Here is a 19,503-nt window from a genome sequence, read left to right as displayed (position 1 = left end):
AAGTGCTGGGCTTACAGGCATGAGCCACCACACCTGGCCTTTAACAGTGTATTATACTTGAAAATTGCTAAGAGAGTTGATTTTAAGTGTTCTTACCACAAAAAAAGATAAGTATATGATGTAATCCATATGTTAATTATTGTAGTTTAGACATTCCACAATGTTTACCTATTTCAAAACATGTACATGATAAATATATACACTTATTGTCAATTAAATAAGTAAATGAGAAGGTACATAGGATATATCGCAGTGTTACCTGGTTATCTGAACCCAAGCATGATCAAACCAGGTATAGAGTGGAAAAGAAACTTACTGTGCAGGCAGCTAGTTGAGGGTTGAACTCATCCCTTATTGGAAACTGGAGGATCTGGAGACACCCTGGGTATGATATTTTAAGGACTTTTAAAGACTTTTTTTTTTTTTTTTTTTTAAGAGTTTTGGTCTTGCTGTGTTCCACAGGCTGGCCTTGAACTTCTAGGCTTGAGTGATCCTCCCACCTCAGGCTCCTGAGTACCTGATACTATAGGCATGCTCCACCACCCCCAGCCAATTTGTAGAGACTTTAAGCAACACTGGAGCAGGTTACCTACAAGAGTAGTTGTCCGACTGCATAATACATCTTTGGAGAAACCCTTTATTAGGAAGGAGCCTGTCTGGAACACATTTAAAGCCTATCTGTCTGAGTTTGTATTTCTATATTTTAAAAATTATATATATTTAATTTTCCATACTTTCAGTAGAATCTAACCACAGTCTCACCTGGCATTTAGTAAATGAGCTATTTCATCTACACTGACAGTTTCATAAGCTGATTTTAAAGGTGCTGTGCTTTTAACATCAAAATACCTTCCTATAAAAATGGTGAAAACTTACTTTCCTACTGAAGCTTTTTGCTTTATAAATTTTTGATATTCTGTTGTTGTCATTCTTTTCTTCAAATTACATCAATTTGTACTTCATATTGTAATTTTCATTTTTTAAACTTTATGTTCATAACCAGCAAACTTGTAGATGTGTTCCATTAGTCCATAATTTTCAATCTTAAAGTGTACCTTTTTTATTTTTTGATATTAAGCAGTATTTCACTATCTACTTTTTTTTTAAGCCTCTAAAACCCACTGTCAATAACTAGACTATCATTACTTGGAGCACAGCAACATTGTTGTGTTACCATAGCTATGGCTATCTTTTGTAGGCAGCAGTGACACTGCTGACCCAGTAGGGTATCTGCTTTGTTTTTCCAGCTGCAGAGATGGGTTTGTACTGATTCACCCACATTTTTCACCTATCCTGCATATGACCAATGGAACACTAACTATAGACTTTGTTATGGTATCCAATATTAAAAATACAATTTGTGTCCATGAAATTGTTTACAGATTTACCCTTGTTCTAGCTATCCCTGGTTATATGTCTATCTCCATACTAGACTATGCGGCCTTTGAGGGCAGGGACCACATCTTGGTTATCTTGTATCTTCAGTTCCTGCCTCAGGGCTATATACACCATCATCACCCCCTTCGTTATTATCATCATAGCTTGTAGTCTTGGGTTCTGCACTAAGTGCTTTACGTGCATTTTCTCAATTCTTACAACAATCGTGAAGTAAGTAATACCATTATCCATACAGAGGTGAAGAAACTGAGGTTTAGAGAGTTTCAATAATTAGTCTGAGATCGAGGGGCTCAATTTTTTTACAAAAAGCTAAACTGAACAAAAGCTATATTGTTTTTTGTTTTTGAGATGAAGTCTTGCTCTGTTGCCCAGGCTAGAGTGCAGTGATGCAGTCTCGGCTCACAACCTTCACCTCCCAGGTTCAAGTAATTCTTCTGCCTCAGCCTCCTGAGTAACTGGGATTACAATGGCTCACACCTGTATTCCTAGCACTTTGGAAGGCTGAGGTGGGCAGATCATTTGAAGCCAGCAGTTTGAGACCAGCCTGGCCACCAGGGCGAAACCCTGTGTCTACTGAAAATACAAAAATCAGCCAGGTGTGGTGGCGCACACCTGTGATCCCAGCAACACGAGAGGCTGAGGCAAAAGAATCATTTGAACCCTGGAGGTGGAGGTTGCAGTGAGCCTAGATCGTGTCACTGCACTTCAGCCTGAGTGACAGAGCAAGACCCTGTCTCAAAACAAAAAACAAAAAAAAACCTAAACTATAAGTAAATATAAATAATTTTATCAGTTATAATTTTTTCCGTAGTGACTACTTTGATGCTTTTTTGTTTATTTTTGCCCTAACTTTGTGTTTAGTGTTACCTTTTGAGAAATCCAGTGCTGACCTTCGGTATAAAAAATGTCAGTTCAAGCATTAGGAGATACACCTAACGTAAATGACAAGTTAACGGGTGCAGCACACCAGTATGGCACATGTATACATATGTAACAAACCTGCACATTGTGCACATGTACCCTAGAACTTAAAGTATAATTAAAAAATAAACTAATTAATTAAAAGAAAGAAATTATTAAAAAAAAAAAAAAAAAAAAAAAAGGTCAGTTCAGGCCGGGCACGGTGCCTCGTGCCTGTAATCCCAGCACTTTTTGGGAGACCCAGGCGGGTGGATTACGAGGTCAGGAGATCGAGACCATCCTGGCTAACACGGTGAAACCCTGTCTCTACTAAAAATACAAAAAATTAGATGGACGTGATGTCAGGCGCCTGTAGTCCCAGCTACTTGGAGGCTGAGGCAAGAGAATTGTTTGAACCCAGGAAGCAGAGGTTGCAGTGAGCCAAGAGTGAGACTCTGTCTCAAAACAAAACAAAACAAAACAAAACAAAAAGTCAGTTGAGACGCTATTAAGGAGTAAGGAGTTGATACAAGAAGACTGCAGTAAACTTCTAACCTTTGGAAATAGCTTCTTTCTATGTGTAAGTTTATTGAGGAAGAACTTTGGTGAAGTTGTCTGTGCCGCCTCCTGTAGAAAGTCCATGCTATAGGGATCTGTTAAAAGTCGTGTGTAGAAAGTTGCTACCTCACATCTCTCCCCACATTCTATCTTAGCAAACAGGTAAATAAAACATATGTGTGAGAGAGTATGGCAGTTTTTCTTTTGCTTCAACCAAAGGAGATAAGATTTTTCCCAAAGTTTGTACTCTTAATATTATAAATATATCAGGCTGAGCAAATGGTTTTAAGACAATTAAACTGCTGAAAATACCAGTAAAGATTATCAGATTCTTCTGTGTTGATGCTGTTTGAGGATATTGTTGGATCAGAAACTTTTGTTTATAGTAAAATTTATTTTCATAATATAACTGTATTTCCTAAGTTTAAATATTTTCTAAAACTGAGGCACTGGAGTCCTGCAATAATGTTGGCTTTGGGGTTAATGTCTACATGACCCTACATAACTGCACCAAATTCATCTCTTTCATCTATTAAATACCAGTTACTTGGATACCTTCATGTATCATATGTCTTTTTGTCATATGTCTTTCAAAGGTCATCATATTCTTATAATCACCATCAGGACAATTTGTAATGGCAGGTTTTTTTGTTTTTGTGCTTTGGTTTAGCTTTGCTATGTTGTGTCTTTTAAGGGCTATATGTGATTACTACTCAGCCATCACCACTATGGGGCTATGGCAAGATTTCAGCATTCTTTAATGATTTCATGGTAGAAAATCTTGAATTTGTATACTTATATAACAGCAGCCTACATTTATATGTGTTTTTCCCATTGAATTTGTCTTCTATTCAGCTAAAATTGTTTTGTTCTTCATTTTGCATTTATGTAAGAATTCACTCTCTAAAATATATATTTATAAATAGATACTTTTATGGTGAAAGATTAATTATGAAAAGCTAATGAGAAGACAGTTTTTAAAATACGATTCATAATTTCTGGTTTTTGACATCAATTTTATTCATTTGAAAACTTACATTGAAAATACTACTTCTGAAAAAATAAATAAAAATCACATACAAATTCTTGGATACATGAATGAATGACTAAATAAAAATAATAACTTTGAAGAATTTTTTGGAAGATATATAATATAAAGTAGTTGATACTGTCAGTTAATACTAAGTATTGCATGTAGTGCTCTGCATCATATGCTTCTATCAAGTGGTTTTTGTTAACTATGTGATAGGAAGAATAATTTGAAGTTATATTTACAAATAATTACTTTTCCTGCCATTATCATTATCCTTGATTATTTAGTAATGTTTACAAATCGTACTCCAGCTACAATAATGGATTAAAAGAAAAAACTGACATTAAGGATTGTGATATCAAAATAGATGTTACATTGTCTTGAAGGCAAAATAAAAAACAGAAGTTTTTAAAGAAACAAAGTAGGAAAAAATATTACCAGAGATTATATAAGTAGTCCAGTACTTTAAAATGTTAAGGTTAAAACTAGTTAGGTAGTTTTATGTTTTTATTGGTAATTTATTTACAATAAACATGAGGTACTATGTTTTAAAATACAGTGTAACAACTCAGCCATGCTTTCACATTTTAGTAATTGTATACTGTAGTGTATTATTTTGTCATTTTTAATTTCAAAATGGCTTTCAATAGTATATGTCTTGAATTTTTTAAATGGTGAAACTGAAATAAAATTTTAAAAGCATTATTGTTGGTCTAGGTGATAAAAATGTGGTTGTAATTACAAATTAAAGATAATTTTGAAAAAGAGGTAGTTAACCAGGTTAGGTTAAATAAGATTAAACGATTTATGGCCATTTTATAAAATAATGACAGTCTTCATTTTAAGCTACAATGTAAAGTGCTTTATTCTGAGATTAGGTATTGTGGCAGAAGCTAAAACTGCCTTTTTTTCTAACAGTGCCAGAATACAACCTCTTTTTCTTTTTGCACTAACAAGACTGCTTTACCACCACAGCCCACTCTAAGTAATTAAATCAATCCTTTGTACTTACCGTATTCTCCTCTAGTGACGGTACTAGATCTGATTATATGCTTCATGCATATTCAAAGTACGGCACTGACAGCTCTTTAATGAGCTCTTACTTAATCAGTATGAACAATGTTCATCTTGTTCTTTTTTTCCTCATGCATTAGAGCTAGGAACAGTTGGGAAAAATGAAACATCCAGCATTCATTTGAAAAATATATTGTACTTTGAAAAGTGTCTAAGCTGAGGAAGTTGCATTCTGCCCTTTAAAAGTCTGATGGACAAATTGGATTACTAGTATTGGATTAAATAACAAATGGTTAGAGGAGAAATGAGAAAAGCTCACTGTGATCACAGGCTTTAATATTTTTTGTTACTTATAAAGCTAAAGGGGTCTTTAACCAGTTATTAAAGTCAGGATTAATTTGTAATGGTTCAACTTACTGGCTTTTAAAAGCTTTTTAAATTTAAAAAATTTTAAGAGCCCTAAAAACAATAGTATAATGATGTATTAGAAAAAAATTTAATTTTTTTAGTATTAGGTTAAGTATAGATGTCCATGATTGTATGCTATCGCAGGTAAGGATTTGGTGATACAGAATTGATTTATCTTCAAATATGTTTTTCCAATTAAATACTCTGTGAAGCAATGAGTAATGTGTCCTTAAATATTTCTTATTGTTAGGCTTATTTCCTTCTAAAACATGAGATTCTTTTGTTATTAGTCATATCCTAACAATTAGAGGAAGGGAATCTCTTATTCTTCACTAGAATTCATAGGCATAAGTTAAACTGAAAATAACACAGTACCACATCAATATTGTTATTCTCAAGGAAGCAGTCTTCCATTGAAGAAAATGATGCTAATTTAAGAGTAGGCTGGTTGCTTCTAGTATTGCCTGAAAACCTCAAATTATAGGTTAAGTTAAACGCAAAAGAAAGTTTTAATAAGTCTATATTTTTAGAAGTCACATAGGTTATGAACACAATAAGTCTTTAATCGGAAAGTAAAATATCATAAAATCTACACCTATTAATATTGCACACATGTGGCATTTCACTGATCAAAAAGGCCTTCACCAGGGTACAATTGGCCTTTTTCCAAATTGCAAGCTTTTTCTCAGCTTTTTCTTTTTACTCTTTCTTCTTTTGTTGCTACCCAGGGATTTGTGCCTATCGCAGCCTATATCACATGACCAGTGTCAAGACATCACATGGTCCAAAGTGAATACAAAACCAGCTACCCTAAAAGAGAGATTAAAAATACTGTAAAACAATAAAGACTTTTGTTCAGACTCTAAAAGAATCTATCCTAAGTCGGCTTCGTACCATTAGTTTTAACAGCATTGAATGAAGGCACATATTCTCAACTATTCTCCCTAATGGTAAACAACAGCTATCTATTTTATAGGGATGCTCTGAAATACATGTTTAATCCCTAACACACAGATTAGCTTTTTATATTCTATTTGTAATCTAAAAATTATTTAAATTTGTATTAATGTAGAAATATTTAAATTATGGTATGCTCATAATTTATGCAAGTACTATAAAGAATGAGATAGATAGTTGGACAGTATGACAGAACACACCATAGATGAATATGTAATGTGAGCTCTTATGTTAAAGAAACATGTATGTGTCTATAGATACAGTATATACACATGTGTGATAGACATAGCTATCAATGTGGTCTGGAAGGAGATATGTTAAACTGTAATCATACCTCTGGAGAAGGGAAGTGTGGGGTTGGTGGAAGAGGACTATCCTTGACATTTTACTTGAAAAGAAAATCAAACTTAGGGAATAATAATCTGAGGGGAATTATTTAATTTTTTAATAGATATTTAAATTAACCTTATGAATGCCATACAGAAGTTAGACTGAAATATTAAATAATAACTTAGCAAAACAATAAACCCGTCATGGGAAAATTTCAGGAAATAAACACTGAAGAATTAGAAATTTGACTAGGTATAATTTGAAGGGAGAGAAAGGAAGATGGGAAAATTAATATTTTTCTTCAGTATAATTGTGGCCTACTTCTACATGAACAAATGCCAAATATATACTATATTATAATGCTTAATATGGATTATGTTGGCCTTCATGAGGAAGTGGCAGGGTGGTATTAGATGATGGGATGAATATTACCAATGGAGAATTTTAAGTATCTCCTGTGTACAATCATTTATAATCTAAAATATTCAGTTGTCACTCTGCTCACATGTTTTCTGAACATCATGATGTTCATTAAATTTTTTTTTCATAGATAGCTGTGGGCATTTTTTGTAGCCTTGTCATTTACAGTGTATTTAGTAATTTATAAGTAGTCTACCCTATTAGGGATGATGAGTTCCAAAATGTCATGTATATGTATATGTCTCTAGTTTACTTTTGGGGAGGAAAATAAGAAAATAGCAGGTTGTTACAAATGAAGCTTTCACATAATCTCTGGACTTCCCTGATCTTCCTGCTAGTCTTATGAGTCTCATAATGATTTTTTAATTTTTTTTTAACCATGACCATATGTCTGTCAGCACTTTGAGTTCCTCATTGAAACATAACAGCAAGTCAGCCTCTAGGGAGAATTTAAAAGGTAGGACATTTTGTTTACTGTACTTAGTGTTAATATGATCTATAGGTATGTTCACGGAGACTAAAATATGCATGCCAAATATCACCTTAAGAAGATTGACTTATGAGTTTTGAGAGGTGGATTTCTTTTATCAGGACTTGGACTTTAACCTTCTTATAAGCAGTTTAATATATAGTATTAGAGTAACTAAAATGTTTTCTATGTTAAAAAAAATTCTGTGCTAAACTATTATTTGGCTTGTATAATGTCATATAATAAGAGGTAACTCTTCCTGAATTATAGGAAGGAACACGGAAGAAGAAGAAGCTATGATGCAGGAATGGTTTATGTTAGTTAATAAGAAAAATGCCTTAATAAGGAGAATGAATCAGCTCTCTCTTCTGTAAGTACTCATGATTATGCTTGTTTTGCCTACAACATTGATAAATCTTAGGCCTCTTGTTATTGCCTTATTTGGGATTTCATATTTATTCAGTATTTTCCCTTTCCTTAGAGATTACATGTTTTATAAAAAAAAGTTAAAATAGTATATGACAGTTTTCATCTTATAAGAACTTTTAAATGGAACAGTAGACTCTGAAAAAGTATTATACAGAAAGCTGAGAAATATAAATAATTATTGTACTTAAGAAATAAATCACTTATACAAGAAAAGGAAGTTTGGTTTATATTGAGGGTTAGAGGGGAAGATAAATAAAATTAAAGTTTATTTAACAACAAATTCTAAGTTAAATAAAATAACGCTTAATAAGGACAAAAGTACATTTATAGTATCAGGTGATGTTACTCTAAATTTTGGGATAAAAGATCAGTTACTAAAACAAAAGTGACCTTTTTGTGATTGTAAGAATTACAGTAAAATTGAGTCTAGACAAAATGTAAGCGTTCTTAGTTTTTAGCATTTTAGTTCACCGGAGGACTTAAGCTTGTTCCTTTCTGCTCACTAGCAGTATTCTTCTAGTATGCCACCTAGTGTGAGAATGAGCAGGCTTACGTGGTTTATTTTAGTGAAAAAGTCTAATTTTATAATTTCTGCTATGCCTGAACTTGATAAAAGAGTTATGAAGAAGCAGAAAACTTAACAAATCCTGAACTGTGGTCTCTGTATTAAATTTGCACTGCTGGTACTTTCATGTTTCTTGTATTCTTTTCATATGGAGTTTTGGAAAAAAGATTATAAATTATGAAAAATATTTTAGAAAATAGCCTTATACTTGGCATTTGGCACAAGAAGCAATGAAGAAAGTGAGTAACTATCCTCAGATTAAAATATACCTATGTAACCTTCAGAATTGAAAGAGGAAAATAAGAGCACTAGTAATATTCGACTGAGGAAGGTTTTAGGTTTGTGTATCATTTGTTTGGAGTGGCTTAAAGTTAAAGAGAAAAGTCAGTTATGAGTCCTAAAATCAATGTAACCTAAAGGTTCTTTTAAGTGTTTAATGATTTAGTAATTAGCATATTGATGAACTTTTGCAACTTGCCCAGGGAAAAAGAACATGATTTAGAACGACGGTATGAGCTGCTGAACCGGGAATTGCGGGCAATGCTAGCCATTGAAGGTAAGAAATGCTATGGTGGGGTGAGGTATGTGACGTGTCAATTGTCGAAGAGATTTAAAGAATATGATATACTTCTGGTCTTACTAGATCTGGTGTACTAGGGACCTTCCGGAATTGCAAATAAATGCCATGGAGGCAGAAAGCAGTATCCATATAAACTTAAGGACCCTAATTCAGATAGATAATCATTATGTTTGCTATTAATAATGGCACAAAATTGTCTTAACTTTTGATTCAGTAAGCTTATATGTCCATAAAATGGAAGATATAAGGAGTTGATTGATTTAATTACCTTTTACTTAAGTGCAATTTAAAGTTGTTTCCACTGGGGAGGTTTGGAAAAGATTTATCATTTTGATTTTTTACATCCAGACTCTAAATTTTACCTTAATATTTAATTGATGCCAACATTGAAATATATCCCTGTTCAGTCTTCTACAGTTCTTAAGATTCCAACTTGTGTTCAGTGAATATCCGGGCAAAGATGAGATAAATGAAAGTTTCACGCTTTTCATAAAGCTTTTAAATGAATTATATAGTAATCCTATGCATGGTTCATATATCAGTAAACATCAGCTAGCTTATCTGGCATTTACTATATATGATTTTTTAAAATTCTTAGGTGTTTTATAATGCTGTTCTCCTTATATCTCTCAGTTGGAAAATGTCTTATAGTTCAAAGATGTCTGCTTAAAAGCTAATCCTTTGGGCTCTGTAAAATGGACCTTTTGTCTAATCAATGCAAACTGATTTTCCTATTCTATATTGACCTCTTAACCCATTGACTGTCCATGGTAATTTTGTTCTTCACCTGATAAGGTACCTGATCCATAATAAGTCAATTCTAATTAGTTCAGAAACTGGAAATTTAAGTACGTAAGGGAAAGCCAAGTGAAGCCTTATATTCTTAAAATATTTTAATAAATATTGTCATCAAAATGCATGCTATTTATCTAAATACTATCATATATGCTTGTAGACATTTCATTTTTAGTTTTATATTCATAAACTCATTTGATAAATATCACTGGCAACATTTGTATATCCTCATTTAGAAATCTTATTTACTTTATTTTGAAAGGCTTCAGTTAACCCATTTCCTTCAAGTGGCTACCCAGATGTATCAAATTATACCATTGATAATGACTATAAAATTTGTCAAAATCATTTAAGAAGTTCTGTGAAACTTGCCATTGAAATAAAGTACACAACTATACTAAATGGTATTTTTCCTCTCTATATAGTTTTTGTAGTCATGGTGTAGTCTTTAAAAAAGCAAAATAGTCAGTTGAAAAATAGGCACAGTAAAAACTATTTATATTACATATATTTGTATGTGTAATATATAATGTTTATATATAGTATATCTAATGCATATAACTCATAGTTTATTATTTATAGATTCATTGTACACACTACATTCAACACAGAATATTCTTTACATTTTTATCTACCTTTCACGTATAAAAAGATAAACTGTCCCCAAAATACAGCTTGATACAATACAGTTGACTTTAAGATAGATATTGGTTCTAACCCCAAAACCAATATTATAACCAAATACCTGTCTTAAAAGCAGGGCCATGACACATTAAAAAATTCAATTTCATCAGCAATCCTATCCCTATATACCAGATTTACAATGTTAAATAATCTAATATTTTATCTGCCTGACCTGCTTGCACATACAGAAAAGCAGTGGAAAGTCATATATTTGAAGAAAAGGGGAAAAATATTTTTCTTTTTAAAACAGTTTTACTATAGTTGTTAGTGTTTTGCATTATCTTTCTCTTTTGTTTTTTAAATACATTGACCCATGTATGACTGTGCCTTAAGTCCCTCGGCCAGTTTCCATTGCTGGTTGAGGGAAAAAGGAGACTTGAGAAAAGGAGCAGCCTGTTGATTACAAATAAAGATACTGTCTTAAGAAAGAGGCCTGTCCCACTAGCCTGGGCAGTACATGGGCTAGGCTGTGCCAGAGAGGTGGTGATCACTGTGAAGATCAGCTCTGTGAAGACAGTGTCCTCTGAGCCAACCCTTAGAATGGACACACATTCAGATCAATAGCGTTTTCGAGTGTTAACACACCACAGAAAAAAACACATGAATAAGCAACATTAGTTGGTTTTGTTTTGCTTTCTTTTGTTTTAAAGTTCATTTCTCTTTTCCCATCCCTCCTACTTAGTAGCCATAAGATGGTTTTATAATAAATAAACTAAAATCTTTTCAAATAAATCTGCTGCTGAAACCATTCACCAGGAGAACAGTGTAGAATACTGATAACCATAGCACATTGAAAGAAATATTAACAGCTTGGTTTGAGAGCAAAAAAAAATAATATTCAATACATCCATTCTTCTGAGAATCCATAATCACTTTGGCCTGTTTTTTTACCCTTTTTTTCTGAGGTGTTTTTCATAGCAGGAGTTTCACTCTACTGAGCTAAGTTGTAGGATCCCTCAAGCTAACAAACATCTTTTAGATACTTTTCCTATAGTTTTTTTTATTCCAGATTATTTAATGCCCCCTCAAGAAAGATAAATTCATTTCTGCACACATTGGGGTGGGCTTTTAGAAAGTGGTATGTTCATTTTCTGCACAAGAAATGGATCTTCTCTAGGATTTTGTACATCTTGATTTATTCTTGGCTTAGAGTTTGAAGTGGGTGCTCTTCTAAAGGGATTTATGCATAGGTTCACTATTTTTGTAGTTATGGTTTATATGATAAGCTTTTTATATTTAAAATCAATATGTAATCCTGTGGAGGAGCTTATCCCCTAAAACCCCATTTGTAAATCTATTTTAGCTTTGTTACACAGCACAGCCACAGTCTTCCATAGATTGATTAGGTACAGCGGTAGAATCCTATCAAATGGCCTGTTCTGATGATGATGCAAACTCTTTCAGGATTGCTAGTTGACTGGAACTAAAGATAAGACTTGACTGCAATCCCCCAATGTGCTCTTTACAAAACTAGTGTTAATTTTCATCAAAGTGCCAGGCTTATTTATAGTGGCAAGGTTGAAGGTTTACTACAAGAACTTTAGGTCCTGTCTATTAAAGTGTTTATAGGTATTTCTCTTGCCTTTTTTCAAGGTAATTATCAACTTCAGCAAATAAACTGAATCAGGGAGTGAATAATTGGCCCTATATATAAAAAAGAGTTTTTTAAAGTAACAAAACAGCTCAGTGCAGATGGACATAAACAGAATCTCTTTATTTCAACACTTTGACTCAAATGCAGCATCAAAACTTAATCCTGTTTGTTACGAGAGGATATGGCTTTTGTAGCAAAAGTACACTGGAATCTTTAAATTAATCAGAACCCACATTGTAGTTTGTCCAAGCCAAAATCAGTGCAGTTAGCTAGCTGTCACTGGTGTTATAGGTGAGTAATCAGTTCTTAAAATGCATAACAGGTAACACGTAAACTTACATGCAAGTTTTTAAAACATAACATTTCTAGGTGAAGCTATTTAAAACAGGATTCTAAAAAAATTTAGGCTTGAACATGCGAATGTGAATTTTGATCAATTTTTTAACATTTTTTAAAAAAGATAAAAATAGTTTACTTGATTTCTCAAATTAGCATTCAAATATATATATGTGTATGTAAACATATGTATGAGTTTGTGTACATATATTATATAATTTATTCCCATTATGAGAAAAACATGAAGTAAAAGTATAGTTTTGCTCATGTAAAATCTATTCACTGCACATTGCTATTTCCTGTACAGTTGACTAATATTTTGTAGACAGATATTAATGTAGCACTGTAATGACAGATTTAATATTTTAAAATCCTATAAATTATGCTGGGATATTTTAAATTCTAATGTCATTTAAATTTGACTCTGAAATAATGAAAATTACCTAAATATTCTTAATTTTTAAGTGATTTCATTACAGTTATAGAAAAAGTCATTATTGAGCTAGGGAAAAGTTAAGATATTTTAAATTACTCAATACTTAAAAGGTTAAAATTTTCTTTAATGTCCTCTTTTATCCATTTTGTTAAAGTCCTAGTTTTTTCAATATTAATGAAATCTTGCTATTTTTAATTACTAATTAAAGCCTTAAAAGCAACTGATCAAGTTCAGAAAAGGAATAATTAAGAAAATTATATATGTTGTTAAAATTTATGTCTTCCTGGTTTAATTTGTTTAAATATAATTTTCAATTTAATTCTATTTTTGAAAATTTATTCAATTGTAAAGCTCTTAGCAAAATGTTTTGGAAGTAAATAAATCAAAGCTTATAATCAGAATGATTTCTTGAGGTTGGAAGTGAAAATTTTAATATTCATTACACTAGTAATCTTAATATAAAATTTAGTTTCAAATCTGTTACACATTTAGGTTTTTTCTGAAATAATATTTCTAGAATTATAGTTACCTGAAATTAGACTAGATGACCTTTAAGATCTTTCCAACCTGGAGAGCCTATTAATTTACCTGCTGAATAAGACTGATTTAAGAACAAGAACCAGATTAAAAAATTTTCCAGCATTCCTGTCCTCAGTTGCATTTAAATCCAAAGAAAAAAATTGTGATATATATGGCTGCTCTTCAGTTTTGCTGTTTATTATTTTTTAAATTATTATATTCAAAGAAACCCTTTCCAAATAGTTTCTGTATTCATCTCTATGCTATAGAATATTTCATTTTTAAAATAAAAATGTAATAATGATCAGTTATTTAATGTTTTTGTGTGATGTTTTATATCAAATGTGGATAATTAACATATAGCATGTTTCATATAAATATGTATGTATGTGTTAGAGCTTATAATGAAAGAAATAGTGATAAATTGAATAAAACATTCTAGCTTTTTGCTGCTTTTCTAACCTTTATTGCATGATGATGCATCTAATTTTTAATTTGTAAATACAAGATAGAATTCCCTCTAGCACCATTTGCTTTCATAAAGCTGCTGAGCAGTTTGCTGTCTTGAATAAATTTTGCTTTGGAGGGGGTCGGGGGGGATTTGAACCAGCACATTCTTGTGTGGTTTGTGAAGATTCACATGGTAACCAGCGGTGTGCATTGTTAGGTTTATCTGAATAAGCACCAGCCATGTGAGTTTTAACATGATTGCCCAGGGCAATGGAGAGAGAAGAGAGAAACCCGAAAGGATTGCACTTCTCTCTGTTTTTTGGAAAGTGCATTTGCTGGGGGAGGGGGCTGCAGGAGTCAGTGGCCATGGTTGTTTTTTTTTTTTTTTTTTTTTTTTTTTTTTTTTTTTTTTTTTTTTTTTTTTTTTTTTTTTAAAGCTGGTGTCCTGTTTCCCTCTAGGTCCTCATTTGTTCTGCTATCTGCCTCATCATCTACTTCTTCTTTTCATTGTTTACCTTCCTAATGAGGGAGGCGGGGTAGACTGGGGGTTGATTGACAGCTACAAGCCCTTACAGTCTGGCCAGAGAGCAGTTGGCTTTGGTTTCAAAAGTGTTTTAAATGTTCGATTTGGTCCTGTTTTTATTAAATGAAACTGCTGCTCATCTTAAGGAAATCATCAGACTAGCAAAGATTAGGAAATATATTATTGGGGTCTAAAACCTTCAAAAAAAACGCCCCCCATCCATGGAAAGAGCACTGCCCATCGGGTTTTCCAACCTTTAACATAGGGTTTCAAAAAGAAATATGTAATTTTTCTTTTGCAAAAGTGCTTTGATTTGAAACCACCCAGCAAACGTCTCCAAAAGAAAACTGGCTGTGATGCGATCGAGAGCTGCAGTGTAATATTGCAGAGCAAATTTATTTTTTACTTCAAAGAAAAATGCTAATTAGCCGATTCACTACTTTTAAAGTTATTGTGAAGCATATGGCGCCCAGTGTGAGATACATCCAACTGCTAAAATAGAGCGAAGAGGAAATTAGCGAAGAATGGGCTGTTTGGGGTGAGAGTGGCGGTGGGGGAGGAGGATAGGTTCTCAGGCAGATTCTCTAGCCTTTTCAGAATGATTTTATCGCCCATCACTGTTTCCCGCCTCCTCATTTACCCACTTCCCCCACTGCCAACCCCAGGGCCAGCCTCTTCTGGGCCTCTAGCTCCCCTCCCCCACTTTGGCTGGATTCAGGTGCGCACCTCAGGCTAGCCACCGGTTCACACCTGGTTCTAGGCAGGTTCCAACCCTGCCGCAGCCATCTCCATTCACAGGACATATTTAGGAAGTAGAGTTTTAGCGAGGAAGCCTTCACCACAACAGCCAAACTCCCCAGAAAACACTAGCTAGTGGCTCTATAATGTGGTTTGCTGAGAAATATAAGGAAACTGGAAACGGCGGGAAGGGGAGGGCGGGGGACCGGGTGTTAGGAGGCCCTGCCGGTGGGTAACTAGCCTCCCGTCTTCTGCAGACTGGCAGAAGACCGAGGCCCAGAAGCGACGCGAGCAGCTTCTGCTAGATGAGCTGGTGGCCCTGGTGAACAAGCGCGATGCGCTCGTCAGGGACCTGGATGCGCAGGAGAAGCAGTGAGTGGGCAGTGGGGTCGGGTCGAGGCTGGGCCACCTGCGGAGGGGCCGGAGAAGTATGCGGAAAGTTCAGTCCAGAGGTCGCGGGAGGGCCGGGGCAGCCTCCCACTGGCCTGGTGCTCCCCATTCCCGCTGGGGATCCAAACACTGGGCGACGGGGGAGTGCTGCTCTGCCCTCCACGAAGAAAAATAATTTTGTTTCCTGTTTGTCCTGTTTGTCTGACATCCAGGGCCGAAGAAGAAGATGAGCATTTGGAGCGAACTCTGGAGCAAAACAAAGGCAAGATGGCCAAGAAAGAGGAGAAATGTGTTCTTCAGTAGCCATCAGATCAGAAAGAATCTCTCCCAACATTTTAGAGTCTTGGTTCCCAGACCAGAAAAAGTCAGACTCATTGTTGATTTAAAACTTTTAACATTTTGTTTGGCTGGATTGTACTACTTTACCTCTACTTTACCACCACCACCCTTTCCCTCCCTCCTTTCCAAATAATATACAGAACTCCAGAATAGCTTTGTTTAAGGATTTTTTGTGAGTTAACAATTTCCTTGAAATCCTGTGAAATAGATTTGCACAGACACCTTGTGAGTGATTGGTATTGGAGGTGTTCAAGAAACTGTTCAAAAAAGAACAAAAACACTTCCCTCATTATTTTATCTCATTTTTTGATGGGAGGAAAATTTGAAACATTATTCTTGTTGTTGTTGGTAATAGCATAATGACAGTGGGAGGGGGGTACAAGGGGATAAGAAAAATGTCATGATTTTTTTCGAGTCCTGCCATATGTAAAACTTACTCTGTTACCTAAATTTTATAGTTAGATCATATCCAATCTACTTATTAAACTGTGTTCTATTTACCAGTGGAGTTTTTCTGCAGTGGTTGTGTTTCACTGTAAGGATAATGGAGTTCCTCTCCTCTGCTTTCCTCAGAGGATGGTCCTTTAACATAGCCAGAAACAAGCCCTGTGGTTTGAAGGTGAGCTGTGAGGATGGAACTAATTGATGTGCACCAGTTTACAAAGACAGTCTTATCATCCGAGAATACACCATCTTTTTCTCTGGATAATTATTTCTTACATCATGCTTGATTCCTACATTTTGTTGGGTCTCAACATTGGCTCACAAATGCTGTTAATATTTATTCTGTATTGATAAAAAGTCTGTCTTGCCACTACAAGTAAATCCCCCATTTAATATTTTCTTCTTTAGCATAGCACTGTCATTTTTGTGAAAATGGTTATGTTTATTTATTACAATACTGAGTCATATATAAATTTTCAATAAAAGCAGAAACTTTCTTACCTTAAACACGGCTGCTACTTTCTTGCAATGAAAACTTGACATTGGTTTGAATGGAAGTTTGTCTATCCATAAGACTTTTCATGTGGAAAATGGTCCTCTGGAACTTAGGGCAGGATACTGGGCTGCATTTGAAGCTGAATAAGTTTACACCATCCCAGAGGGGGCCCTGCTGACACACGAATGCGAATTGAAAAGTAATTAGTCATATTCTTAAGCAGTATAAACTATCATGTCTTTTGTAAAGTGTCATGTCTGCTAAAGATTTGAGGATATTTGTGATTCCACACCAATGAAAAAATATTAATATCTTGAATTTTCCACGTCATTACTTTGAATTGTTAGAGTTTTGAAGTCGTATTAGGGAGAGTTGTGTCTTCTGATAACCGGCAAGTCTGTAGGTACTGAAGTGAAAGGAAGAGGGTTATTGTTGGGGGGCGGGGAGAATGTGTGCAGGTATGTGTGTATGAAATGAGTGAAAGAGAAGTTTTAACAAGAAGTTCTAGGCTACAGGGGAAAAAACAACAACAACAACAACGATTCTGTGGTAGTTTCCTTCACTCCCCCACAGGGGTGTCCAAACAAAGAAAGCTTGTTCAACAAGTCCAGAAACTTAGAGAAAACAGTCCACTAGCATTTATACTTTACCGTAGATCATATGTGTGTACACACAAACAAATTTCGTTCCAAATATGCAGCCACCTCCAATTGCCAGTCTTTCAAAATGATAAAAACTTGCTACGGTAGAATTCCTTCATGATAAGGATTTCTTTTAAGTTATTGAAAAGTTATTTTAAGTAAATGAAGTCGGTATTTGCCCTCTGTATTCGAGCAGGAGAGCAGAGAGAGCTGCTGCTCTCTGGGGAACGCTCTCAGAATCCCGTTCTAACCCCGGGAAAACTCAGCAGACAGAAATCGCCCGCCCCAAGCAGCCTGGGGCCTGGGCGGCCAGCAGCACCGACCCAGTTTACGCTTGATTCGAGGAACCTTCACTCCCGAGGGGCCTCGCCGAAAAGCAGCTCCTTTGCCCCCAAAGCCGCTCCCAATAGGCCAACTGACAACCCTTCCCTGGCCCCAGATTTGCTAAGATGGTCTGGGACCGCCGGGCGGCCCCTCTACCTGCCTCTCCAGCTTTAGTCCCAAGCCTCCCGGGGTTTCCATTTGGGCTGCTCCGTGGCGCCCGAACGCCCCTCAGCGGCGGTGGAGCGTGGACTCCGGCGCCTGGCGGGGTCAGGCCCGCGGCAAGGGCGCTGCATCCGGACATCGCTGCGTGGTGCCCAGACGCTGGCTCCCGAGAGCGGGCACGAGCCCAGCACGCCGGAGGACCCGGAACCCGAAAGCCCGCGTTGCGGGAAAAGAGGCTATCGGTCCGAAGGTCGCAGAGGAGTAGGGGCGTTGGCGGGGGTCTTGCTTGGGCACAGTCTGTGGGCAGGTGCAGAACTTCCACCCCTGGCCAGATCCCTCGGCCTCAGATCCAAAGCCCTCCCCCTGTCCCAAGTGTCCTCCAGAGCCCGGCCCGGCCTGGAGGTCACCTGGATGCTGGATCCGCGTTTCCAGACCCAGCTCCCTCGCCCCTTCCCCGCCCGGGGGCCTTGAGCTGGACGGCTTCACCTCCTCCAGTGGTGTCCCCACTTCCCCTTCCCGCACCGCGGCCGATGCTGGAACGGTCATGGCTTCTGGCCCAGCGTCTCCCACCTGGACATTTGCCTAGCGACGGCCGCCTCAATCCTCTGCGCCGCTTTCAAGAAACTTTCATCCCAGTCTCTCTCCCTCTCCACTCTCCTCCCTCTCCCCCTCTCTCTCTTTTCTTAATCCTGGGGTTTTATGGGCTGAGCGTTAAGAAAATTCGCCTGCAATTTGGGATTAGATAAATACTCTCATTAGGGAAAAAAAAAAATCCGTGCTACTTGATACCTCCCAACTTCCCCGAGAATGGTGGCAGCATCTGGAACCGAGAGCGCCGGACTCCCGCGAGGCGTGCCCCGGGGACCGCGCGGGCACATTCCAGCGCGCACTGCCGTCCCACCTCGCCGCGCGGGACCCAGGTCAGGTGCTGAGGCTGCAGGCGAAACAGGGCCTGGTGGAGGGAGGAATGCGTAAGGTGGAGGAATGGGGAAGGGCACGAGCCCCGGCACTGGAGGGCCAACCCCCGCTCACAGCGGACTGGCCCGGACTGGGGCAGCGCCGGGCTATGGACGCAGACGCCGACGAACCGCACCCCGGGACGTCCGCATATTCTTTTCCCCAAAACTAGTGCGCTCTAGCCTGCGCCTTTCCTCGGAACCTAAGGCGGGGGTATATTTCGTTGCTTTCTTTAAACCTCAGCACGATCACAGTGGCTCCGAGCCGCGGGCAGCCGACCGCGGGCCTCGCGGGCTACTCCTGGTAGGGGCCTGCGCGAGCCTAAGGTGTGTCCCCGCCTGGGTTAGCGCTGCGCTCTGCGCTGTTTCTTTTCCTCTTAAAGCTTCTTTCTCACTCACTCTCTCCCTCCTTCTCTCTCTCATTTTTTCCCATTTCTCTCGTTCTTTATTCAGCTTTCTCTTTCTCTCCCTTTTGTGAATGGGCCGCGGTGTCTTTGTTCTGGAGAGAAGCGCCCGTGTCGCTGACTTTTGTGAACCAGAGAAGGATCTTGTAAAACCTCCTTTTCTCCTTCGTACGCCCCCACTCCCACCCCTCCTCCCCTGCCCCTTTGATTA

At 36.9% G+C, this 19,503-nt stretch overlaps 1 protein-coding gene across 8 annotated transcripts in view; it reads left to right on the top strand.

The window, feature by feature from the left end:
• The window catches only part of EHBP1 (EH domain binding protein 1), a 352,471-nt gene extending 335,655 nt beyond the window's left edge, over positions 1 to 16,816 (top strand). For 4 of the 8 annotated variants that reach the window (XM_030921086.1, XM_030921089.1, XM_010369131.2 and 1 more), the window contains 4 exons: positions 7,758 to 7,857; positions 8,964 to 9,037; positions 15,394 to 15,508; positions 15,739 to 16,816. In XM_030921086.1, coding sequence (XP_030776946.1) covers positions 7,758 to 7,857; positions 8,964 to 9,037; positions 15,394 to 15,508; positions 15,739 to 15,829 — 380 coding nt within the window. In that variant the 3' untranslated portion in view covers positions 15,830 to 16,816. The remainder of the gene's footprint in view (positions 1 to 7,757; positions 7,858 to 8,963; positions 9,038 to 15,393; positions 15,509 to 15,738) is intronic. The other 4 variants (XM_030921087.1, XM_030921088.1, XM_010369130.2 and 1 more) reach the window with 1 other exon arrangement.
• Positions 16,817 to 19,503: the final 2,687 nt, after the last annotated feature.

This window comes from Rhinopithecus roxellana, chromosome 17 (assembly GCF_007565055.1).
Source record: "Rhinopithecus roxellana isolate Shanxi Qingling chromosome 17, ASM756505v1, whole genome shotgun sequence".
NCBI lineage: Eukaryota > Metazoa > Chordata > Mammalia > Primates > Cercopithecidae > Rhinopithecus > Rhinopithecus roxellana.
Note: the sequence above shows the minus strand (reverse complement) of the source record. Positions and strands in the feature narration are given on the sequence as shown.